General features: G+C 31.9%; 1 protein-coding gene across 11 annotated transcripts in view; it reads right to left on the reverse strand.

Annotated features, from left to right (window-relative positions):
- The window catches only part of LOC105423461 (extracellular serine/threonine protein CG31145), a 450,620-nt gene that overhangs the window by 291,088 nt on the left and 137,004 nt on the right, over window positions 1-22,528 (reverse strand). For all 11 annotated transcript variants that reach the window (XM_089080651.1, XM_089080649.1, XM_089080650.1 and 8 more), the window contains 2 exons: window positions 3,872-3,996; window positions 1,884-1,962 (listed from right to left, as the gene is read on the reverse strand). In XM_089080651.1, the coding sequence (XP_088936777.1) occupies window positions 1,884-1,962; window positions 3,872-3,996 (204 nt within the window). The remainder of the gene's footprint in view (window positions 1-1,883; window positions 1,963-3,871; window positions 3,997-22,528) is intronic.

The raw sequence follows: 22,528 nt of genomic DNA on the forward strand, positions 1-22,528 counted from the left end.
TTTAATTGTTTAATTGTTTAATTGTTTAATTGTTTAATTGTTTAATTGTTTAATTGTTTAATTGTTTAATTGTTTAATTGTTTAATTGTTTAATTGTTTAATTGTTTAATTGTTTAATTGTTTAATTGTTTAATTGTTTAATTGTTTAATTGTTTAATTGTTTAATTGTTTAATTGTTTAATTGTTTAATTGTTTAATTGTTTAATTGTTTAATTGTTTAATTGTTTAATTGTTTAATTGTTTAATTGTTTAATTGTTTAATTGTTTAATTGTTTAATTGTTTAATTGTTTAATTGTTTAATTGTTTAATTGTTTAATTGTTTAATTGTTTAATTGTTTAATTGTTTAATTGTTTAATTGTTTAATTGTTTAATTGTTTAATTGTTTAATTGTTTAATTGTTTAATTGTTTAATTGTTTAATTGTTTAATTGTTTAATTTTGATTATTAATTATTTAATTATTGCGTAATAATTCTTCTATTATACATTTAAAAAAAAAATCATGTGTAAAATTACAACTGTCATTGCGGGTTTGGAGACTCATAGTTTTACGTGAATTTATAAATTTGTAGTATGCAAATAAAATTAACTTCTTGTGTCCTAAGTAAAATTACAAGTAGAATTACATTTACAATTATTTTTTAAAGGTATGTATATAGAAATGATATGATGTAATTTAACGTGAAATAACGTATAAAAATAATATCTTTTATAATTACATTATTGCAAATTCAAATTTTCAATTTACAACATAATATTAATTTCAAAATATTAATATTAATTTCAAAAATATTTATTTGAATTTTCATATTTTGTTTACTAAATAAAAATGTTTATTTAATATAATCTCCTTTATTTTTGAATAGTTTCGTAAATTCACTACTTTTTTAAATAATTTTTTTCAATATCAGCTGCTTAAGATAGCTGTGAGGCATTCAATGTTCAAACTCGTAATAATAGTTATAATTTTACACATAACTTTTTTAAAATGTATAATAGAATTATTACGCGATAATTAAACAATTAAAAATTATAATTAAATAATCTATTAAATAAATAATTAAATAATCAGTAATTAATAAGAACGCAAGGAAAAAGAAGAAAAGCGCGACATATAGAGATAACGCGGTCTCTCACTTGCACTAGTGTCAAATGTGTAAAACAGTGAAGGGACACCGCAATTCGGCATGATGTCCTATTATGCTTTCTCTCTTGACTGTGCGTCTTGCGTTAAGGATGCAACATTGAATTGCCACCATTATTCTTTCCCTTTACTCTGCGATCTTCTCCACGTTATCAGCACGTATCAGCGCTTTGTGTGTATGTGTAGCGGTCGCGCGCCGAGCGCAGAGGAACACCATTCCCGCTAATGTGTGTACATATTTAAACTTATATTTTAACTTAGCGTTACGATATCTTCATTTATAATATTCATTATTAAGCACGGAGAAGAAAATTAAGAACATGTTTGACATACTTTAAGTTCCAAATATTGATAAAGATGTTTGAAACTCAATCGAGTGAATTATTGATATATCAAAATGTGTTTTGTTTATATCGGTGGTTCACATATAGACGACCATTTCGTCGCCATTCTATGTAAACTTCATTGAGAGTATACTCAATACGAGACACTACTCCTTGGAGACATGTTCCTTGGTTGTACAATATTTATATCCATATTTAATTTTAATATGTTAATATTTATATAAATTTTATTATTGTTATATATTTTATTTTGCTTATTTTATATTTAATGTTTTTATTTTTATTAATACACATATTAAATATATTACATTATCGTTGGAACAATGTATCGATAAGGACATTTTAAAAAGATAAAATACAAAAATGTTCATTTTAATATTTCAATGTACACTTACCGCATTGGTTTGAACAATGCCTGCATATTATCACCATAATCAATGACCAATTTTAACTGCGTGCCGCCGTCTTTTTGAACTATAACAAATCAATGAATAACTCTTTAAATTGTCTTTATTTAACTTTATTTGATTTATGAAAATAACATTCATTAATTAAATTTTCTCGAACAAAACAAAGATTCGTATGATAATATAACATGATAATAATAATTAATAGATAGTTTATGGTATATGGTATATATAAAGATAAATGAATAATATATAAATATCAGTATTGCAATTATTAATTATATAATACATGTGATGAATTGCATACAGCACAAACTAATATTTTAATATATTAATATATTTTAAATTTTAATATATTTTAAATAAAAGATTGAAATTTTAAGAAAATAAGTTTTATATGCATATACCGCATATGCATGTATTTTATATTGTATATAGCAAATCTTTTATTAGACATTTTTATATGCCTTTTTTATATATTCTCATTGAAGTTTTTCTAAACAAAATCTTCTCATCATTATTCCATGTAGTTCCATTTTTTCTGTAGTATTATTATTTAATCTGTATATAAAAGTACAAATTCAATGTTTAATAATTTACAAGATACATTATATTTAATTATTATATATTTTACTTTAATATAAAATATCTTTAAAATAAGAAAAATTCATTTTTTGTGAAATTTATTCTAATACCATTATACATAGAATATTGAGTTAAATCAATCACGAATATAAATAACATAAATATAATTGCGTTTATAAAATATTATGTAATTATAATAAAAATAGATTTTGTAGTTATAATATCTATGTGACAAAGAAGTAAAGCGAATCAATAATTCCTTCAGCAATGATAATTCGCCGTGATCAAATAATAAAGCATCCGTCGTCTGCGATCTGAATTAAATATACAATATTCACGAGATTGGCACAGTCAGAACTACAAGATCGATATATCTGGTGAAAAATAAAACTAGGTTTGCTGAACAATTGCCGCATTGTTATATATACTAGTGAACAAATACAAACATGAAGCTATTAATAATTTTTATAATTAAGATATATCACAAAAGTTTATAATTAATCAGCACAGATTAAATAATAAGATATATTATATTAAAGTTATTATTTATATTTATATATATTATAATTTATATTTATCTTCATATTTATATATGAATATCTTCTTTTATATATTATTTTTTAAATTTACGTAATTTTATATAATTTAATAATCTTATAATAAAATATATTTTGATAGTTCAATAATTATTTCATTCATAATTTATTAATGCTTAAGTATTACAAATGTTTATATGCGTTGTTGCTACAAGCGAATATGCTCATTATGATGCTTTATACTAACAGTGGAAAAGCAGAATGCGGAAAAACAGAATTAGGAGAAGAATAGAAGTTATATTGGTAGTTACTGTATTTTGATGCATTATTATATTTTTTTTTGTTGATTGATTTTAACAAAAATAGGTAGAATAGTTAAAATAAACTATTATTCATCATTTAATTATTTATCACTAGTCAATTAAATATATGTGTGCATTTTTATTATTCATTCTATATACGTAACGCACACGCGTTTACACACACACACACACACACACACACACACACACACACACACACACACACCATGCGCGCGCGCATGCATGCTACACGCACACGCACACGCATACACTTACGATAATAATAACATTTTAATAATTTTAGTCAAAATTTTATATGTCAATTTTTGTTCTTCATTTCTTCATTTTCTTTTGTTTTAATTTGTCATTATTATTTCTGAAGATTTTCTTGCTATTTCTATTAAATAAAAAAATTTATAAAGTGTGAATGAAAAATAAATATTGCTTTAATTAGGAATAAATTTCTAAATGAAAAAATTATGAAAAATTTATGAAAAATATATTTAAGAATTATAAAATTGTAATTAATTGATGATTATATTATTTTACTTACCAACGTGAAGAATAGTCTTAATCGCCATTTCGTGAAGCAATTGATCTACATACTTCGAGTCTTTAGAATATAATTCTAATCTTGAAATTTGTAGATGAAATTTCTCCAGAGTTGTACTATTTCTCCTAAAAAAAAAATAATGTTTCAACATTACATGTTTTTGAAACATATAATATATGTTTATTTAATCATGTACATAAATTTCATATGTGTGTGTGTGTGTGTGTGTGTGTGTGTGTGTGTGTGTGTGTGTGTGTGTGTGGGGTGTGGTGTGTGTGTGTGGGGTGTGGTGTGTGTGTGTGTGTGTGTGTGGGGTGTGGTGTGGTGTGTGGTGTGTATGTGTGTGTGTGTGTGTGTGTGTGTGTGTGTGTGGGGTGTGGTGTGTGTGTGTGTGGGGTGTGGTGTGTGTGTGTGTGTGGTGTGGTGTGGTGTGGTGTGGTGTGTGTGTGTGTGTGTGTGTGTGTGTGTGTGTGTGTGTGTGTGTGTGTGTCTGTGTGTAATGGTATGTATATGATTTATTATATACAGGGTGATTCAGAACAACCGTTTGTCCTTAAAATGTCATATTCTTGAGTCGATTCTAAGATGATTTTTTTCTCTACCAAATTTTTATCAAAAGCTTAGTTTTTGAAGATGTAAGACATGCATATGTTGCATGTACCAATATTCGCGTGTAAGTATCAGCTGAGTGCCTCACGTAATCGCCCGCGTCAGATAGTGAGTTGCGCTCAATGCCCGCGGGCAATAGTCGAGCGCGTTAGGGCTAGCGTTAGGCGGCTAGACAATATGCTATTAGCAATAAAGTGAGGAGAGGGGATAGCAGGAACGTCTGTTCGTTGAACGTGCTATTCAAGGAGTAAAAAAATATTGTGTTGCACAAATTCAGACCCAGAATTAGCATAAATTAGTAACTATCTATATTTTAAATAAACCATTCTTACAATAATATTAAATAACTCTTATAACATTTAATTAATATTTGATTCATATTCAGTTTTCCGATATTATATACGATATATCAGGTGTTTTGACACAACTTAAATGAATTATTGCATTTAAATGTGAATCTGTTAACTGTTCGCGTAATCGCGATTTATTTAATTTCATAATAGAAAATAATTGTTCACATAAATATGTAGAACATACTCATTAGTTTTGCAGCACGAGCATGTAGTCGAGGAAAACGTTCTTGAGATATATATGAATAAAATTGTATGATGTCAGTAATTGTATCAAAATTTTTAAGAGCAGTGTCATATTTTAAATCTATTAATTCTAATTGTATATCTGCGGGAACAATATTAATATCAACAGTAAAAGGTGTCATAAAAATAAGTAAATCTTCTTCTAAAACATGCATTTCCCTAAACTGACAATCGAATTCATTATGTAATTGAAGTGAATTTATATATTCTTCATATTGCTTATCTTGAATGTGCATGGCAACAGACAATAAATTTGAAAAATGCAACAACTGTCGAGATTGAAATTGATTGATCCATAAATTAAGTTTCATTTTAAAAGATCTAATTTGATCAAACATATGAATAATTAATTTATCTTTGCCTTGTAGAGAGTAAGTTAATGTATTTAAATGATTAGTGATATCCGCAAGAAAGACGAGATTGGCAATCCAGGAAGGCTGTGATAGTTCAGGCACAGACTTATCTTTTATTTCTAAAAATATAATTATTTCTTCGCGTAAATGAAAGAAACGCTGAAAAGTTTTACCTCAACTAAGCCATCGTGTTTCGCAAAAATAGGAGATATCGATATAATCTGACTCTAAAGAAGATAAAAATTCGTGAAATTGACGATGATTCAATCCAATAGTTCTAATAAAATTTACAACTTTGATTACAATTTTCATTACTTCGTCATACTTTAAAGATTTTGCACATAATGCCTCTTGATAGATGATACAATGGCTCGAATGTATTTTTTGTTTTGATTGAGCTAGTTTAGACTTTAAACGTCCTACGAAGCCCATATTGTTTCCAATCATTGTTGCAGCACCATCAGTAGCAACTGAAGTTAATTTATCCCAAGATAGATTTATGTTTTCTATTGCTTCTTCAACGCTAAACAATATATCTTCTCCAGTCGTAGTACCTTTCAGAGGTATTATATTTAAAAGTTTTTCAGTAATAGAAAGGTTGCTATCCACACTACGAATAAAAATTGCCAATTGTGCAGTATCAACGATATCAGTACTCTCGTAGAGAGCTAATGAAAAAGCAATAAAATTGTTTGCTTTTAGTACCAATTGTCGCTCGAGATCTTCAGCTAATTTTTCAATGCGACGTACTACAGTTCGAGAAGAGAAACTAATTGATTTAAATTTATTAATATCATTAGAATAAATTGTTTCTGCGGCAATTTCTAAACATTGTTTGACAAATGGACCAATGCTAAATGGACGTGATTCACGTGCAATAAGATGAGCAATTTTGTAACTGGCATACAATGCAGGCTTACTTAATTTCGATTCTTCTTCCTGTATTAGAATAATATTTTTATTAAATGTAATGTACTTGATAAAAAATTTTTTATGTAAAAACATAAATAAATAAATAAATATATATATACACACATATATATATATATATATATATATATATATATATTAGGTGTACAAAAAGTTCTGAGCTTTTTTTTGTAAAATTCAATCTTTATTCAAAAACAAACAAAAAAATATTAATCAGCGAAATATTCCCCGTTTGCATCAACGACCTTTTGTCATCTTTCAGATAGCTTGCGAATTCCTTGACGATAGAAGCTCATCGGCTTCGAAGCGATAAAGTCATCAATGCATTTTCGTATCTCTTCAAATCTCACGAAATGTGTATCAGCCAAATGATGCTGCAGCGACCGGAATAGGTAGAAATCGGAAGGCGCCATGTCTGGGCTATACGCCGCGTGCGGGAGAAGTCCCCAGCCTAACGCAAAGATATGGTCCTGAGTCGCTTTCGCAACATGTGGCCGAGCATTGTCATAAAGCAAGATTACTTTACGACGTCCTTGGCCAGTAAATGGCCTCTTTTCTTCTAATGCATCGCTTAAATTGGTCAATTATTATTGGTAGCGGTCTGCCGTGATTGTTTCACCTGGTTGTAACAACTCGTAATACAACACACTTTTCCAATCCCACTAGATACAGAGCAAAACCTTCTTGGCGTGGATATTGGGCTTTGGCGTTGATGTCGAAGGTTGACCAGGGTCAACCCATGATTTTCTACGTTTAGGGTTATCATAAAGAATCCACTTTTCATCGCCTGTAATGATTTTGTGCAGAAAATCTTTTTTCCGGAACTTTGAAAGCAAAGTGAGTGCAGTGTCATGCCGACGATTTTTGTTGTCTTCGGACAATTCATGCGGAACCCATCTGCCTTCCTTCTGAACCTTTCCCATTGTATGTAAACGTACGGAAATGGTTTGCTGTGTAACGCCAAGCTGTTCTGCGAGCTCCTTTCCAATTTGCGCAGAGTTTATATCCAGCAGTGCTTGCAATTCGTCCGTTTCAATCTTTTGAGGGCGTTTAGCACGCGGTTCATTTTCAAGACTGAAATCTCCTTGGCGAAATTTTTGATACTATCTTTTACATGTAGTATGACTTACAGTGTTCTCTCCATATGCAGCACAAATCATTGCAGTGGCTTCAGCAGCATTTTTCTTCAGATGAAACGCGAAGTGGATGGAAAATCGAATATGCTCTTTTGTTATTGCCATCGTGAACACTACTGATTTTTGAGCTTATGTGCATCAAACGCCAAACCGTATGGCATGTTAGAAGGCCAAATGTCAACGCTTTAAAACCACAAAAGGGTGGGAAGATATATAAAATTTAAATTGTTATTTCGGTTGTATGAAATCTAAAGCTCAGAACTTTTTTATACACCTAATATATATATATATATATATAAATATATAAAATTGTAATTATCATATTAAACAATAAATCTTGCATTTATTTATAACAATCAAATAATTTCATAAATTTTCCATTTTCCTTATTTCGACTAGGCAGCACCAAGTGTTTTTACATAAAAATGTAAAAATCAGGTAGGCGAACGCTTTCTCCCCGCGCACTCTTATTTGTGCAACTTTAATATTTAATAACTCGAAAATTATTGCGAATATCGCAAAATGGTATAAGACATTTTCGCTTATCTTGCTTCCGTTTACCTTCTCACGAGCGGTGTTACACATGCTGCGGGACATCCTGTATATATATATATATATATATAATCGCCTGCGTCGGACGGTGAGTTGTGCCGTCCCTGCCTACCTTCCGTACGCGTCTCGTTATTCCCTTTTTTCTTTTATAATTTAAAATGTAAGCGTCGGACAAAATTTTCGTAGAGGAAAAATCGTCTCAGAATTAATTCAAGAGTACGTCCTTGCAAGAACACGGAGTTGTTCTGAATCATCCTGTATATATACGTACATACATATATACATATATATATATATATATATATATATATATATATATATATATATATGTATAATAACATCAGTTTAAAATTTACGAATACGATATATTTTTACCATACAACGTGTGTGTACATTTTAAATATATTTAATTGTAAATATAAAGTATTTTGATATAATATTAATAATGTTTAAATGCTAATAGTAGTTGCTAATAAATGAAGCACTTTTGTAGTAATAATTCGTATATCTGAAAAATTTTTATATTTCTCTGCTACATAGTAATAAAACAAAATCAAAATGTTTTTGAAATTGATCACGAATGTTAATGCGATTAGAGTCGCATAATATAATAGTCATTATAATATTATATTATAACAGATGTTTGAAATTTCTGTTTTAAACTATAAAATACACTAAATTTGTAGAATTCGACACTGAAACAATATAAATAGCATATTTAAGCAATATAAATAGCATATTTAAGCATATTTAAGCAAGTCAACGATTTGTATTATATGTACAATCAAATCTTTGTTTCATTTTCAAACTTCATATATTTTAATCACACTTAAATTGAATTTGACATAAATAAATTAAGTTTTCTATTCTTTCTATTTTTCATAAAGAATATTAGAAAAATATTAAAAAATTAGTAAAATTTAAAAACAATATACATACTATTCTATTTTAAATAATGCATTTAAACATCTTTTAATTACTTATTACTTTTTGCATTTAAAACAAATATAAAAATTGTAGGATTTCAAGGAGATCATGCAATTACAATATTGATTTATTCTCTCGCCATTCGAGATTTTTTATTGCTATTTTAAATGAGATCTATTTTTCTTATTGTAATTTCTTTTAATTATTCTGGATAAAAAAGTATAACGGTCCGTCCTTGCCATGCGGTGTCGTGCGAGTTCAGGTGCGTGGACGTGGTCGTCGGTTTACCGGGTTCGAAAGTTAATAAAATTATTTGACTCAGAAGTTGGATAAATAAGTATTTATTTAAAGTGGAAGTATGAATATGTATATACATAATAGGAATAGATTCGCTCAGCACGCTGTTGGTATGTGCGATAGTTTCGTCTATCGGTGTCTCGTGTGTTCGTGAAGTGTGCGGTGTGCGTGAGGTGCGTGCATCGGGGCGAGTGATTAATTTACGGCGGGGTTTAACGGTCGCGTAGGTGCGCGATTAGTTGAGTGGCGGTTCGTCGGCGGCGCTCGTGATGCACGACGCGTTTGCCGCATGATGGATGCGCTTTCGAATGTCAGAAGTGAGAATACTCGCTCCTGTCTTTGAATTTTACACGAGAGACAAGTATGCTTGTCGGGGACTGAGAATGCTCTGTCCCGATTTTTTCACTTTTACAAAGGATGATACCTAGTGCTCGGCGGAGATCAGCTTGGTCTCGGTTATTCAGTCGGAGATGAAAACAGATCGGAGGATTGGATCGGTGTGGTCTCTTTAGCGAGAATCGGCCGGATTTATATACCACTGTGGGTTATTTTGCAGGTTGCAAAATATTGAGGGTCGTCGGCGGTGCTTGGCGCGCACGTGGCGGACGCGTGTTTTTGCGCGCGCAATGATCAGTTTGTTCGGTTTTGCGGCGCCCGAACGCACTTACAACTAAAACGGTGCGCGGAAGGCGTATCGTTACAAAGGTATTAGTACAAATGTCAAAAAGTTAATGATTTACGAGATATTTTATGTTTCAGTCTAGCATTTGTGACATATAATATAAAATATCTCGTTAATAAATTATTCTCTACACCATTTGATTTGCTTCATTTTGCATTATACAAAAAAGGATTAAGATAAATTATTAAAAAATGAATAGTTTATGCAATATTTTATGTCGGAATATGTTAGAATAAAGTATAAAATGCCTGGTAAATTATTGATTTTTTTCACATGTTGTACCTTTTCTTATCCAGATTAACTAAGGTAATCATGCTACAAAAAATATATAACTCCATTTAAAAAATCTCGACAGTAGCGTCATCTATGAATAAATCAATACCGTAATCATATGAGTCTCTTGAAATCCTGTAACTTTTATATAAAACATTTTTTTTTAAATGCATTGTTCAAAAGATATTAAATTGCGTTATTTAAAATGGGCACTGTATAATTTATATAAATTATATATGCACTCACGCACACTACAAGGCGTATGGCTCACTGACGTACGCCTATCTAAAGGCCAACGCTGATTAATTTTATTCAATAATTACTATTTCATTAAGTATTATAATGAAAAATGATTCAGAATTTTTCAACTCAGTTTTAGAAGAAATAATGCTGTATAATTAATGAGCGCTATTTAAGTTACACCCGGTGTATGTGTGTGTGTGTGTGTGTGTGTGTGTGTGCGTGCGTGCGTGCGTGCGTGCGTGCGTGCGTGCGTGCGTGCGTGCGTGCGTGCGTGCGTGCGTGTGTGTGTGTGTGTGTGTGCGTGTGCGTGTGTGTGTGTGCGTGTGTGCGTGTGTGTGTGTGTGTGTGTGTGTGTGTGTGTGTGTGTGATATACGTATGTATATATTATATACATATATATATATATATATATATATATATATATATGTATATATGTATGTACGTATATATACAGGATGATTCAGAACAACTCCGTGTTCTTGCAAGGACGTACTCTTGAATTAATTCTGAGACGATTTTTCCTCTACGAAAATTTTGTCCGACGCTTACATTTTAAATTATAAAAGAAAAAAGGGAATAACGAGACGCGTACGGAAGGTAGGCAGGGACGGCACAACTCACCGTCCGACGCAGGCGATTATATATATATATATATATATACAGGATGTCCCGCAGCATGTGTAACACCGCTCGTGAGAAGGTAAACGGAAGCAAGATAAGCGAAAATGTCTTATACCATTTTGCGATATTCGCAATAATTTTCGAGTTATTAAATATTAAAGTTGCACAAATAAGAGTGCGCGGGGAGAAAGCGTTCGCCTACCTGATTTTTACATTTTTATGTAAAAACACTTGGTGCTGCCTAGTCGAAATAAGGAAAATGGAAAATTTATGAAATTATTTGATTGTTATAAATAAATGCAAGATTTATTGTTTAATATGATAATTACAATTTTATATATTTATATATATATATATATATATTAGGTGTATAAAAAAGTTCTGAGCTTTAGATTTCATACAACCGAAATAACAATTTAAATTTTATATATCTTCCCACCCTTTTGTGGTTTTAAAGCGTTGACATTTGGCCTTCTAACATGCCATACGGTTTGGCGTTTGATGCACATAAGCTCAAAAATCAGTAGTGTTCACGATGGCAATAACAAAAGAGCATATTCGATTTTCCATCCACTTCGCGTTTCATCTGAAGAAAAATGCTGCTGAAGCCACTGCAATGATTTGTGCTGCATATGGAGAGAACACTGTAAGTCATACTACATGTAAAAGATAGTATCAAAAATTTCGCCAAGGAGATTTCAGTCTTGAAAATGAACCGCGTGCTAAACGCCCTCAAAAGATTGAAACGGACGAATTGCAAGCACTGCTGGATATAAACTCTGCGCAAATTGGAAAGGAGCTCGCAGAACAGCTTGGCGTTACACAGCAAACCATTTCCGTACGTTTACATACAATGGGAAAGGTTCAGAAGGAAGGCAGATGGGTTCCGCATGAATTGTCCGAAGACAACAAAAATCGTCGGCATGACACTGCACTCACTTTGCTTTCAAAGTTCCGGAAAAAAGATTTTCTTCACAAAATCATTACAGGCGATGAAAAGTGGATTCTTTATGATAACCCTAAACGTAGAAAATCATGGGTTGACCCTGGTCAACCTTCGACATCAACGCCAAAGCCCAATATCCACGCCAAGAAGGTTTTGCTCTGTATCTAGTGGGATTGGAAAAGTGTATTACGAGTTGTTACAACCAGGTGAAACAATCACGGCAGACCGCTACCAATAACAATTGACCAATTTAAGCGATGCATTAGAAGAAAAGAGGCCATTTACTGGCCAAGGACGTCGTAAAGTAATCTTGCTTCATGACAATGCTCGGCCACATGTTGCGAAAGCGACTCAGGACCATATCTTTGCGTTAGGCTGGGGACTTCTCCCGCACGCGGCGTATAGCCCAGACATGGCGCCTTCCGATTTCTACCTATTCCGGTCGCTGCAGCATCATTTGGCTGATACACATTTCGTGAGATTTGAAGAGATACGAAAATGCATTGATGACTTTATCGCTTCGAAGCCGATGAGCTTCTATCGCCAAGGAATTCGCAAGCTATCTTAAAGATGACAAAAGGTCGTTGATGCAAACGGGGAATATTTCGCTGATTAATATTTTTTTGTTTGTTTTTGAATAAAGATTGAATTTTACAAAAAAAAGCTCAGAACTTTTTTGTACACCTAATATATATATATATATATTAGGTGTACAAAAAAGTTCTGAGCTTTTTTTTGTAAAATTCAATCTTTATTCAAAAACAAACAAAAAAATATATATATATTTTTTATGCCCGCGCGAGTCTTCTGAAGCCCCCGTTGGAGAAAAAGCGAAGTGCTCTCCGGGGCAAGTGTTGTTTATGTCGAACGAGGCAAACGGACATGTGTCCGTTGAATTTCTGTAGTTGCTCTGTTTAAAATAAAGCCTACGTGTTTTGTAAAAAAAAGTGTTGTTCATTACCGAGCACGGTTTCCTTCGAATCGTGTGTGCGCGCGGCGTGAAAGAATGCATGAGAAGAGATCGCCGCGTAACAATATATATATATATAATTAATTACATTAATTTTTTTAATAAATAAAGAAGGGATATATATATATATCCCTTCTTTATTTATTAAAAAAATGTAATTACAAATTTAATAAAATAAATGTAATTATTAATTAATAAGACAAATATGGTTATATATTTTCCAATGAATAAATATTTAAAGTAAATATAAATGTATTAGAAAATGATGAAAAGCAGGAGCGTAAATAAATAAAGAAGTAATCCATTCTTGGCTAATATGTACGCATTCTTCAAAAAAAAAACCTTCATTTTCAATATAAGAAAATGACTTATTTTTAAGACAGAAAATGATTAAAAATGATTTAACAGAAAATGATTAAAAATTAACTTCAATGTTATTTGTTTTGTAACTATTCAGTGAATACACTTTTTATTTCGTCAATCGCAATCGTATAAATAACATTTAAAAAAAGGTAAAAAGGTAAATGTGTAACGACACCCGACTCACCCCCCTCAATGTTAATAATAATTTTAAGTGGCCCCGACCAATCAACCGTCGGGTTATCGACACGGCGATCCTTCCGCGATCCCACCGTCGTAAAATCATGTCGCATATCGGACGAAGCAAAACGGAGATCACACGGCTTCACGTGCGCGGTGCATGGATAAACACGCACTGGTTAGGCCACCGCCGGCCCTGCTACCGACAGCGCCACCGAACATCTTCGCGAAATAATCGAGCGCGTTCGGCGAATTATCGCGAAGATTCCGGCGAGAGCATCCCCCGGAACTACCCCGACCCGAGTTCGGCCGACCCGTACCCGACTACTCCCGACCGACGGCCGACTCGGGTATATTAAGCGACTCCGGTGGATGATCGAGACTTACCATCGGCGAGACAGTAAGACTGCTCTCCAGTACTGCTCTCGACACTTCCAGTCCTATCCAACACGAAGCGATCTAGGGTGCTCCCTATCGCGCCAGGAGCTTCTGGCCGATCGCTCCTTTCATCCACAGCGCACAAGCTTTTTCACAGATTGAGGAGCTTCTCAATCTGGGCTCTAAAAGCAAGCCCTTGTACGCATCTTCCACCGCTGACAGTCAAGAAGCAGGGAGCTTCCTGTATTTCGAAGACCACAGCACAAACCTCAGACAGACGGTACGCACGACGAAACAGCTGATCCGTCATAACAAGCGCGCCGAAGACCCCTCGTACCGTCGCGCCCGCGCCGCGCCTACCGTGAACGCGCCGAATTCACGAAATCGACCGCGAGCCGAATCGATTGTACGAACCCGCGCCGCTTTTCACAGACCCAAAGGCGAACCAGACAACTTCTTGTAAATATTGTACATACCAAAAATCTCAGTCAAACTGTAAATATAGACCTTGATATATAAGATAAAAACTCGATATTTTATTTCTCTTCGACAATCCTGACCATATCCGACCGACGCTATCCCGCGAAACACGACATACCCGAGTTAGAGACGTTTTAAATGTAATAAAGGAAAGTATTATTATTGTAGTAGCAATTTTATTGCAGTTTCATTAATAGATTACGTATATATTGTTGCTCAACGGCGAGAAGGTGGTGGTCTCTTCCGTCTCTTCAAAAAATGTTTGTCACAACACAACGTGTTGTATTTTCAAAGAATGTATAGAAAGAATAGAGAGTAGAGACGAAAGAATAGAGATAGAGAAGAAAAATAAGATTACGTCTATAAATAAATAAATAAATAAATAAATACGTTAATATATATATATATATATATTAGGTGTACAAAAAAGTTCTGAGCTTTATTTTTTTTAATTCAATCTTTATTCAAAAACAAACAAAAAAATATTAATCAGCGAAATATTCCCCGTTTGCATCAACGACCTTTTGCCATCTTTCGGGTAGCTTGCGAATTCCTTGATGATAGAAGCTCATCGGCTTCGAAGCAATAAAGTCATCAATGCATTTTCGTATCTCTTCAAATCTCACGTAATCGGAAGGCGCCATGTCTGGGCTATACGCCGCGTGCGGGAGAAGTTCCCAGTCTAACGCAAAGATATGGTCCTGAGTCGCTTTCGCAACATGTGGCCGAGCATTGTCATGAAGCAAGACCATTTTACGACGTCCTTGGCCAGTAAATGGCCTCTTTTCTTCTAATCGCTCAAATTGGTCAATTCTTGTTGGTAGCGGTCTGCCGTGATTGTTTCACCCGGTTGTAACAACTCGTAATACAACACACCTTTCCAATCCCACCAGATACAGAGCAAAACCTTCTTGGCGTGGATATTGGGCTTTGGCGTTGATGTCGAAAGTTGACCAGGGTCAACCCATGATTTTCTACGTTTAGGGTTGTCATAAAGAATCCACTTTTCGTCGCCTGTAATGATTTTGTGCAGAAAATTTTTTTTCCGGAACTTTGAAAGCAAAGTGAGTGCAGTGTCACGCCGACGATTTTTGTCTTCTGACAATTCATGCGGAACCCATCTGTCTTCCTTCTGAACCTTTCCCATCGTATGTAAACGTACGGAAATGGTTTGCTGCGTAACACCAAGCTGTTCTGCAAGCTCCTTTTCAGTTTGCGCAGAGATTTATATCCAGCAGTGCTTACAATTCGTCCGTTTCAATCTTTTGAGAGCGTCCAGCATGCGGTTCATCTTCAAGACTGAAATGTCTTTGATACTATCTTTTACATGTAGTATGACTTACAGCGTTCTCTCCATATGCAGCACAAATCATTGCAGTGGCTTCAGCAGCATTTTTCTTCAGATGAAACGCGAAGTGGATGGAAAATTGAATATGCTCTTTTGTTATTGCCATCGTGAACACTACTGATTTTTGAGGTTATGTGCATCAAACGCCAAACTGTATGGCATTTTAGAAAGCCAAATGTCAACGCTTTAAAACTGCAAAAGGGCGGGAAGATATATAAAATTTAAATTGTTATTTCGGTTGTATGAAATCTAAAGCTCAGAACTTTTTTGTACACCTATATATACGAGGGTAGTCTGAAAAGTTTTGAGCCTAACATAGAAACAAGTATTTTTTCAATCAAATATAGTTTTATTTTTATAATAATATAATCTCCTTTTAAATCGATACACTTTTCCCATCAATACTCTAACCTCTTTAACCCCTCCAAATAGTAGTTGGCGTCTTGCTCCGCAAAATAAGCGTTCGCGTGTGCGATGACCTCCTTGTTCGATGAAAATCTCTGTCTTCCAAGCGAAACTTTAAGCTAGGAAATAGGAAAAAGTCGCTGGGGACCAGATCTGGTGAATACGATGGGTGGTCAATCAATTCGAAGTGCAGTTCGTAAATTTTGGCCATGGCGATCGCCGAAGTGTGAGCAGGTGCGTTGTCTTGATGGAACAGCACTTTCTTCTTCTTCAAATGCGGCCGTTTTTTTGCAATTTATGCCTTCAGCTTATCAAGTAATGATGTGTAATATGCTCCCGTTATTGTTTTACTTTTTTCAAGATAGTCGATACACAATTCCGTGACTATCTCAAAAAACAGTCGCCATTACCTTCCCAGTTCCATTGTTTTGACTGTTCTTTTGTTTCTGGAGTGTAGTGGTGGATCCAAGTTTCATCTACAATTATGAATCGACGCAAAAAATCTGACTCGTTTCGCTTGAACCGCTCTAACAGGGCCTTGGAAATGTTCATTCGAATTCATTTTTGGTCCAAAGTGAGCAAGCGCGGCATTCAACGCGCGGATAGCTTGCGCATATCCAATTTTTCAGTCAATATATGACAAACGCATTCTTTCGATATATAGCCTTTGCTATCTCTCTAACCTTGATTCGACGATCGTCCAGTACCATTTGGTGAACATTTTCGATGTTATCAGCGGTGATCGCAGTTTTTGGCCGTCCCGAACGCTCATCATCAGCCAAGCTGGTATGACTACGTTTAAATTCAGCTGCCCATCTTTTTACGGTGGCAAATAATGGGGCAGAGTCCCCGTAAACAGCGTCCAACTCGATTTTAATTTGCGCATGCGTATTGCCTTTCAAATATAAGAATTTAATCACGGCACGATATTCAATTTTTTCCATTTTTACAAAAACACTGATATCGACTGACACAAACGACTGTCAAACAACAACTGAACGACCAAAATGGCTGAAATTTTCATAAAAGTCTTTCAAAGCATATACTATTGTAGTACTAGAATGGTTTTGACGAGTAACGTCATCTTCATGTTAAGGCTCAAAACTTTTCTTCTCAGACTACCCTCGTATATATATATATATAAAATTGTAACTATTATATTTTATATATATATATTTTATATATATATATACTATTATATACTATATATATATACTATATATATATATATATATACTATTATATATATATATATATATATATATATAATATAATAGTTACAATTCTTTTTCTCTTGCTTCATGTCCCCTTATCTTATCAATAAAAGATCGAAATCAAATTCTTATATAAGAAAAAAATGTTATTAACAACGCTTTTGAGGAAAGAAAAGAAGAAGGTAACACTGGACGTAACACAAAGAATAGAGAATCAATCATAAATTTATGATTTCTTTCACAATATAATTTAAAAAGTTTTATATAATCAAAAATCTAAAAAATGTTTTAGAATATTCATTAAACTTTTTCATCATATTTGATGGCGTCAAAACATCCCAATAGTAAAACATCCAAATAATGGTATCCCACGATATCATTAAAAAAACATTTAAATGTTCTATATATATTTATGTATTTTTAAATATATCTTATGGATGTTGAAAAGTTCTCTGACATTTATAAAATATCTAGAATCAAATTTTGTTATGTGGAAAATAATTGAAAAATGAATATTTTATGTTATATCTTATATTATCATATTATCATATTATCATATTTTATTATATGTTATATTTCATATTACATGTTAAAATATGTTACAATAATATAAAATAACTTTTAAATTAACAATTTCTTAGCATAACTTTACGGAGAATTTAAGGTGACATCTATATTATCCTATCTAGCTAAAATAATAAGAAAAAAATAAAGTTTACAAAAGTTATTTTATTCCTACAAAGATTTTTGCCAAAAAATTTATTTTAAATTAGAAGTGATTTTTAAGAAACTTAAATTAAATTATTATTTAAAGAAAAATGTCATTCACTTTTCTGAGATACATTAATTACAATTTTGATTATGTATGATAATATATTACGATATAAAAATTATATCATATAAATAAATAAAGACAAATATATTACTGATATCTCATCCAAAATTTTATTTATTATTAATTCGTCAAGACAAGATATTCTGCGAAAATAATCATTATATGTTATATATAATTTTATAGCAGGATATTGCTCCCTTGGAAATAATAATAAAAATAAGAGCAAAAAGATGAAAAAGAAACCAAAACCGATAAATCATAAAAACATAATTTGTAGATGTTTTGCCATTTTAATATGACGATGAAGGTCTTCGATCTCCGTTTTATATCGTAAGAAAGAGAAGAATCTTATCTAATGTGACAAGAGAGAAAAATATGTTATTTCAGTTATTTTCCTACATAGACCCATTCTTTCAATTCTGTTTATAGTTGTATATATGAATATATATTAATAAACAAAAAAAATATATTGTAATATTTATATAGAAATATATTTATATAGAAATATATTTGTAAAATTAATAATATAATAATAAAATAGAATTTATGAATTCTAACTTAAAATATAATAAATTTTACATTACAAATAAATAAGATATAAAATTTTTAGATAATTTAATTATCAGAAAATTTTATATCTTATTAAATTACCTATTATTAAATTACAAATAATTATTTCGTAAAATTTGTTATTAAATTATTTCCGCGCAAAAGAACTTTTGACAACATCAAGCTTATCAAGCAAATCAAGCAATTTACTGCAGGACACATCAGCAGTCTTTTATTAAAATTCATCTCATGGCTTTCTCGCTGCTCTACCCCTGCTCTCAATTCTATTTCCACCCCAACTTAAAATCTGAGCCACTTGTCGATATCCAGTTACGACGTGTTTCCAATAAAAATCTGCCACTTTTGCTAAATAAATCATTACATCGCCGCATTACTGAAACTTTTATGTATTTATATGTTGAGTTTTCTTTTCCCCTATCATGTATGATTTAAAAAAATATAAAAGATTTATAATTTAAAAAATTCATTTTAATTGAATTTTAATTTATAAATTAATATATACCAATTTTATTCTGATATTGAATATAATTGAATAATTTATTTTAATAACTTATTTAATTATTAATTAAATGTTTAATTATTTTATTTTAATAATTTTATTATTATTACAATTTATTTTTAGTCAAATTAATTTTGTTTTAATTTTAATTTATCATTATTCCTTTTTATCATAATTTTAAGCGTTTGAATCTGAATAGCGGCCGAAAAATAACTTCGAGAGATTTATCTTGCTACTAGATATTAGTATGCAACAAGGATGTTATAATGTTTCTTGATGTTTCCTGAAGGCAAAAAGTTGATGTGATATTTCTAGGCAAAGATCGTTTATGCTTGTGAATCATATTCTCGTATATCCTATATAAATAATAGAATATACAACTTTATAACTTATTTATATATAATTTTATCCAAATTACAAAATATAATTAATGGCAAATATTTAGCGAAGCAAAATCTTAGGCACTTAATAACTTCATTTAAAATTTTTTATTTGATACATATATAATTTTGGTATAATTGTATGCATTAATTTTGTGACCAGTGAATGTGTGTGTGTGTGTGTGGTGAGTGAGTGAGTGTGTGTGTGTGTGTGTGTGTGTGTGTGTGTGTGTGGTGTGTGTGTGTGTGGTGTGTGTGTGTGTGTGGTGTGTGTGTGTGTGGTGTGTGTGTGTGTGTGGTGTGTGTGTGTGGTGTGTGTGTGTGTGTGTGGTGTGTGTGTGTGTGTGTGTGTGTGTGTGTGTGTGTGTGTGTGTGTGTGGTGTGTGTGTGTGTGGTGTGTGTGTGTGTGTGGTGTGTGTGTGTGTGGTGTGTGTGTGTGTGGTGTGTGTGTGTGGTGTGTGTGTGTGTGTGGTGTGTGTGTGTGTGGTGTGTGTGTGTGTGGTGTGTGTGTGTGGTGTGTGTGTGTGTGTGTGTGGTGTGTGTGGTGTGTGTGTGTGTGTGTGTGTGGTGTGTGTGTGTGTGTGGTGTGTGTGTGTGTGTGTGGTGTGTGTGTGTGTGTGTGTGGTGTGTGTGTGTGTGTGTGTGTGTGTGTGTGTGGTGTGTGTGTGTGTGTGTGTGTGGTGTGTGTGTGTGTGTGTGTGTGTGTGTGGTGTGTGTGTGTGTGGTGTGTGTGTGCGTGTGTGGTGTGTGTGTGTGTGTGTGTGTGTGGTGTGTGTGTGTGTGTGTGTGGTGTGTGTGTGTGTGTGTGTGGTGTGTGTGTGTGTGTGTGTGTGTGTGTGTGTGTGTGTGTGTGTGTGGTGTGTGTGGGGGGGGGTGTAAATTTAGAATAATTACTTATGTCCTAATTCACATATTGTTATTTTTAACAAACTTCCTAATGGACGTGGCAGCTAAAAACTGATGCTAAAACATCAGCTGAAAAATGATCTTTGTCACTACATATGTATGTATGTATGTATTTCTTGACTGTAATACTAAACGTATATATTTTATAATATAGTTATATGTTTGCTTTGCTTTATTTTATATTATTTTATATTCAATTATTTTATTTTATCTCATGTGTAATAAATTTATATTATGTTTCAATTATATAAGGTGTGCCAAAATTATTGAATGTCTTTTGACTTACAGATTACGTAGAATATTTTAAAACAGAAACAAAGTGTATACAAAAATGTTGAAACTATAATGTCTAAACGGGAAGTATTATTTAAAATTGACTAATTAGTATGCGAAAAATTTATAATTTCAGCTTTAAATGATTTTTAATTAAAAACGAGAGGACTTCGTTTGCACACAGCATATTGCACACAACACATTGCACACACGATCATATTATATACAGCGCATTGCACACACGATCGTATTGCGCACAATGCATTGCACACACAACCATATTGTATACATCGAAGGGTTTTACAGTAGTCCTGTCTTATCGCCCTTATCCATAGAATTGATAATAATGAACTCGCGCACATTGGAAGGAACATATTAGCGGTAATGTAAAATAATAAAAAAAATAATAAATAATACTAATTTTGATATATATACCAATGATGAAAGAAGGCTCCGGTGACATCCAATACAGAATCATCCTGAGTACGTCTTGTGCTATTAGGGTATACGGAAAATTTTGTATGCGTAGTGCAATCCTTTGTTATTGAATTAGCGAAAAACATTATAAATATTATCTTACTGAATTTTTGTTTAAAAGAATTTATTTTTTCAAAAATAAAATTGAAGGAAATTTTTTTCAAATTATGAAAGATATTTATCCGCTTAATAATAATATTATTGAATAAAGTATTTATAAATTTGAAATATTTATTTTTTTGGCTTAAATAGCATATTTTGGCCTAAATAGCAAAATAGCGTCATTATAATGATGATTTAAGGTCATTTGAATTGAAGGAAATTTTTTTCAAATTATGAAAGATATTTATCCGCTTAATAATAATATTATTGAATAAAGTATTTATAAATTTGAAATATTTATTTTTTTGGCCTAAATAGCATATTTTGGCCTAAATAGCAAAATAATGTCATTATGATGATGATTTAAGGTCATTTTTCGTCATTCGTCAGTGTATTAAATAATGACATAAATAAATGTCATAAAATAAACATTTGTCACGAAATATATCGCCATAAATATATCGTCATTTAATCGTCAATTAATTAATTATTTTTTAGACATTTTTAATGAATAAATAATGAAATATTCTTAATTACTATCTTTCTTAATTAACTATAATATATAAATAAGAAAAATATTTCCCATACACAATTATTAAATTCATAAACAAGTAATCAAAATATATACAACAATTTTCAAAAGGAAAATGGTTCTCATTAAACATAATAGATATATAAATTCATAGCTCTATACATATATATAATTAAATTAGCTACAAGATTACATGTGCAATCGAGATTTTAAAATTGAGACTATTTATATGACAATATAGTAACATTCATTAATCAGATTTATTATATTTTAAGCCAAAACCCTGTAATTATTTATTTCATCATTTCAGTAACAGGTTTCACCTCAATACAGAGATTAAGCGGCATCGAACAGGATCTCCAAATGGATGGATTTTAGAAATATGTAGTGATACAAGATAAAAGATTTCATCACTTTTTCTTTTTTTTCATTTTTTATTTCTTTTCACTTATTTTTCGTAAAGGATGTCACGTATATTAAAGATTTTCAGTACTAGCAATCAATATTGGAACGTGATCATTTTCAGGATATCCCTAAGATCATCCTGAAGTCATCCTAAAGTCGTCTTAAGAAAGTTCTCAG

The sequence above is a fragment of the Pogonomyrmex barbatus genome, unplaced genomic scaffold (assembly GCF_055798465.1).
Source record: "Pogonomyrmex barbatus isolate J1 unplaced genomic scaffold, ASM5579846v1 scaffold4, whole genome shotgun sequence".
In the NCBI taxonomy this organism is placed as follows: domain Eukaryota; kingdom Metazoa; phylum Arthropoda; class Insecta; order Hymenoptera; family Formicidae; genus Pogonomyrmex; species Pogonomyrmex barbatus.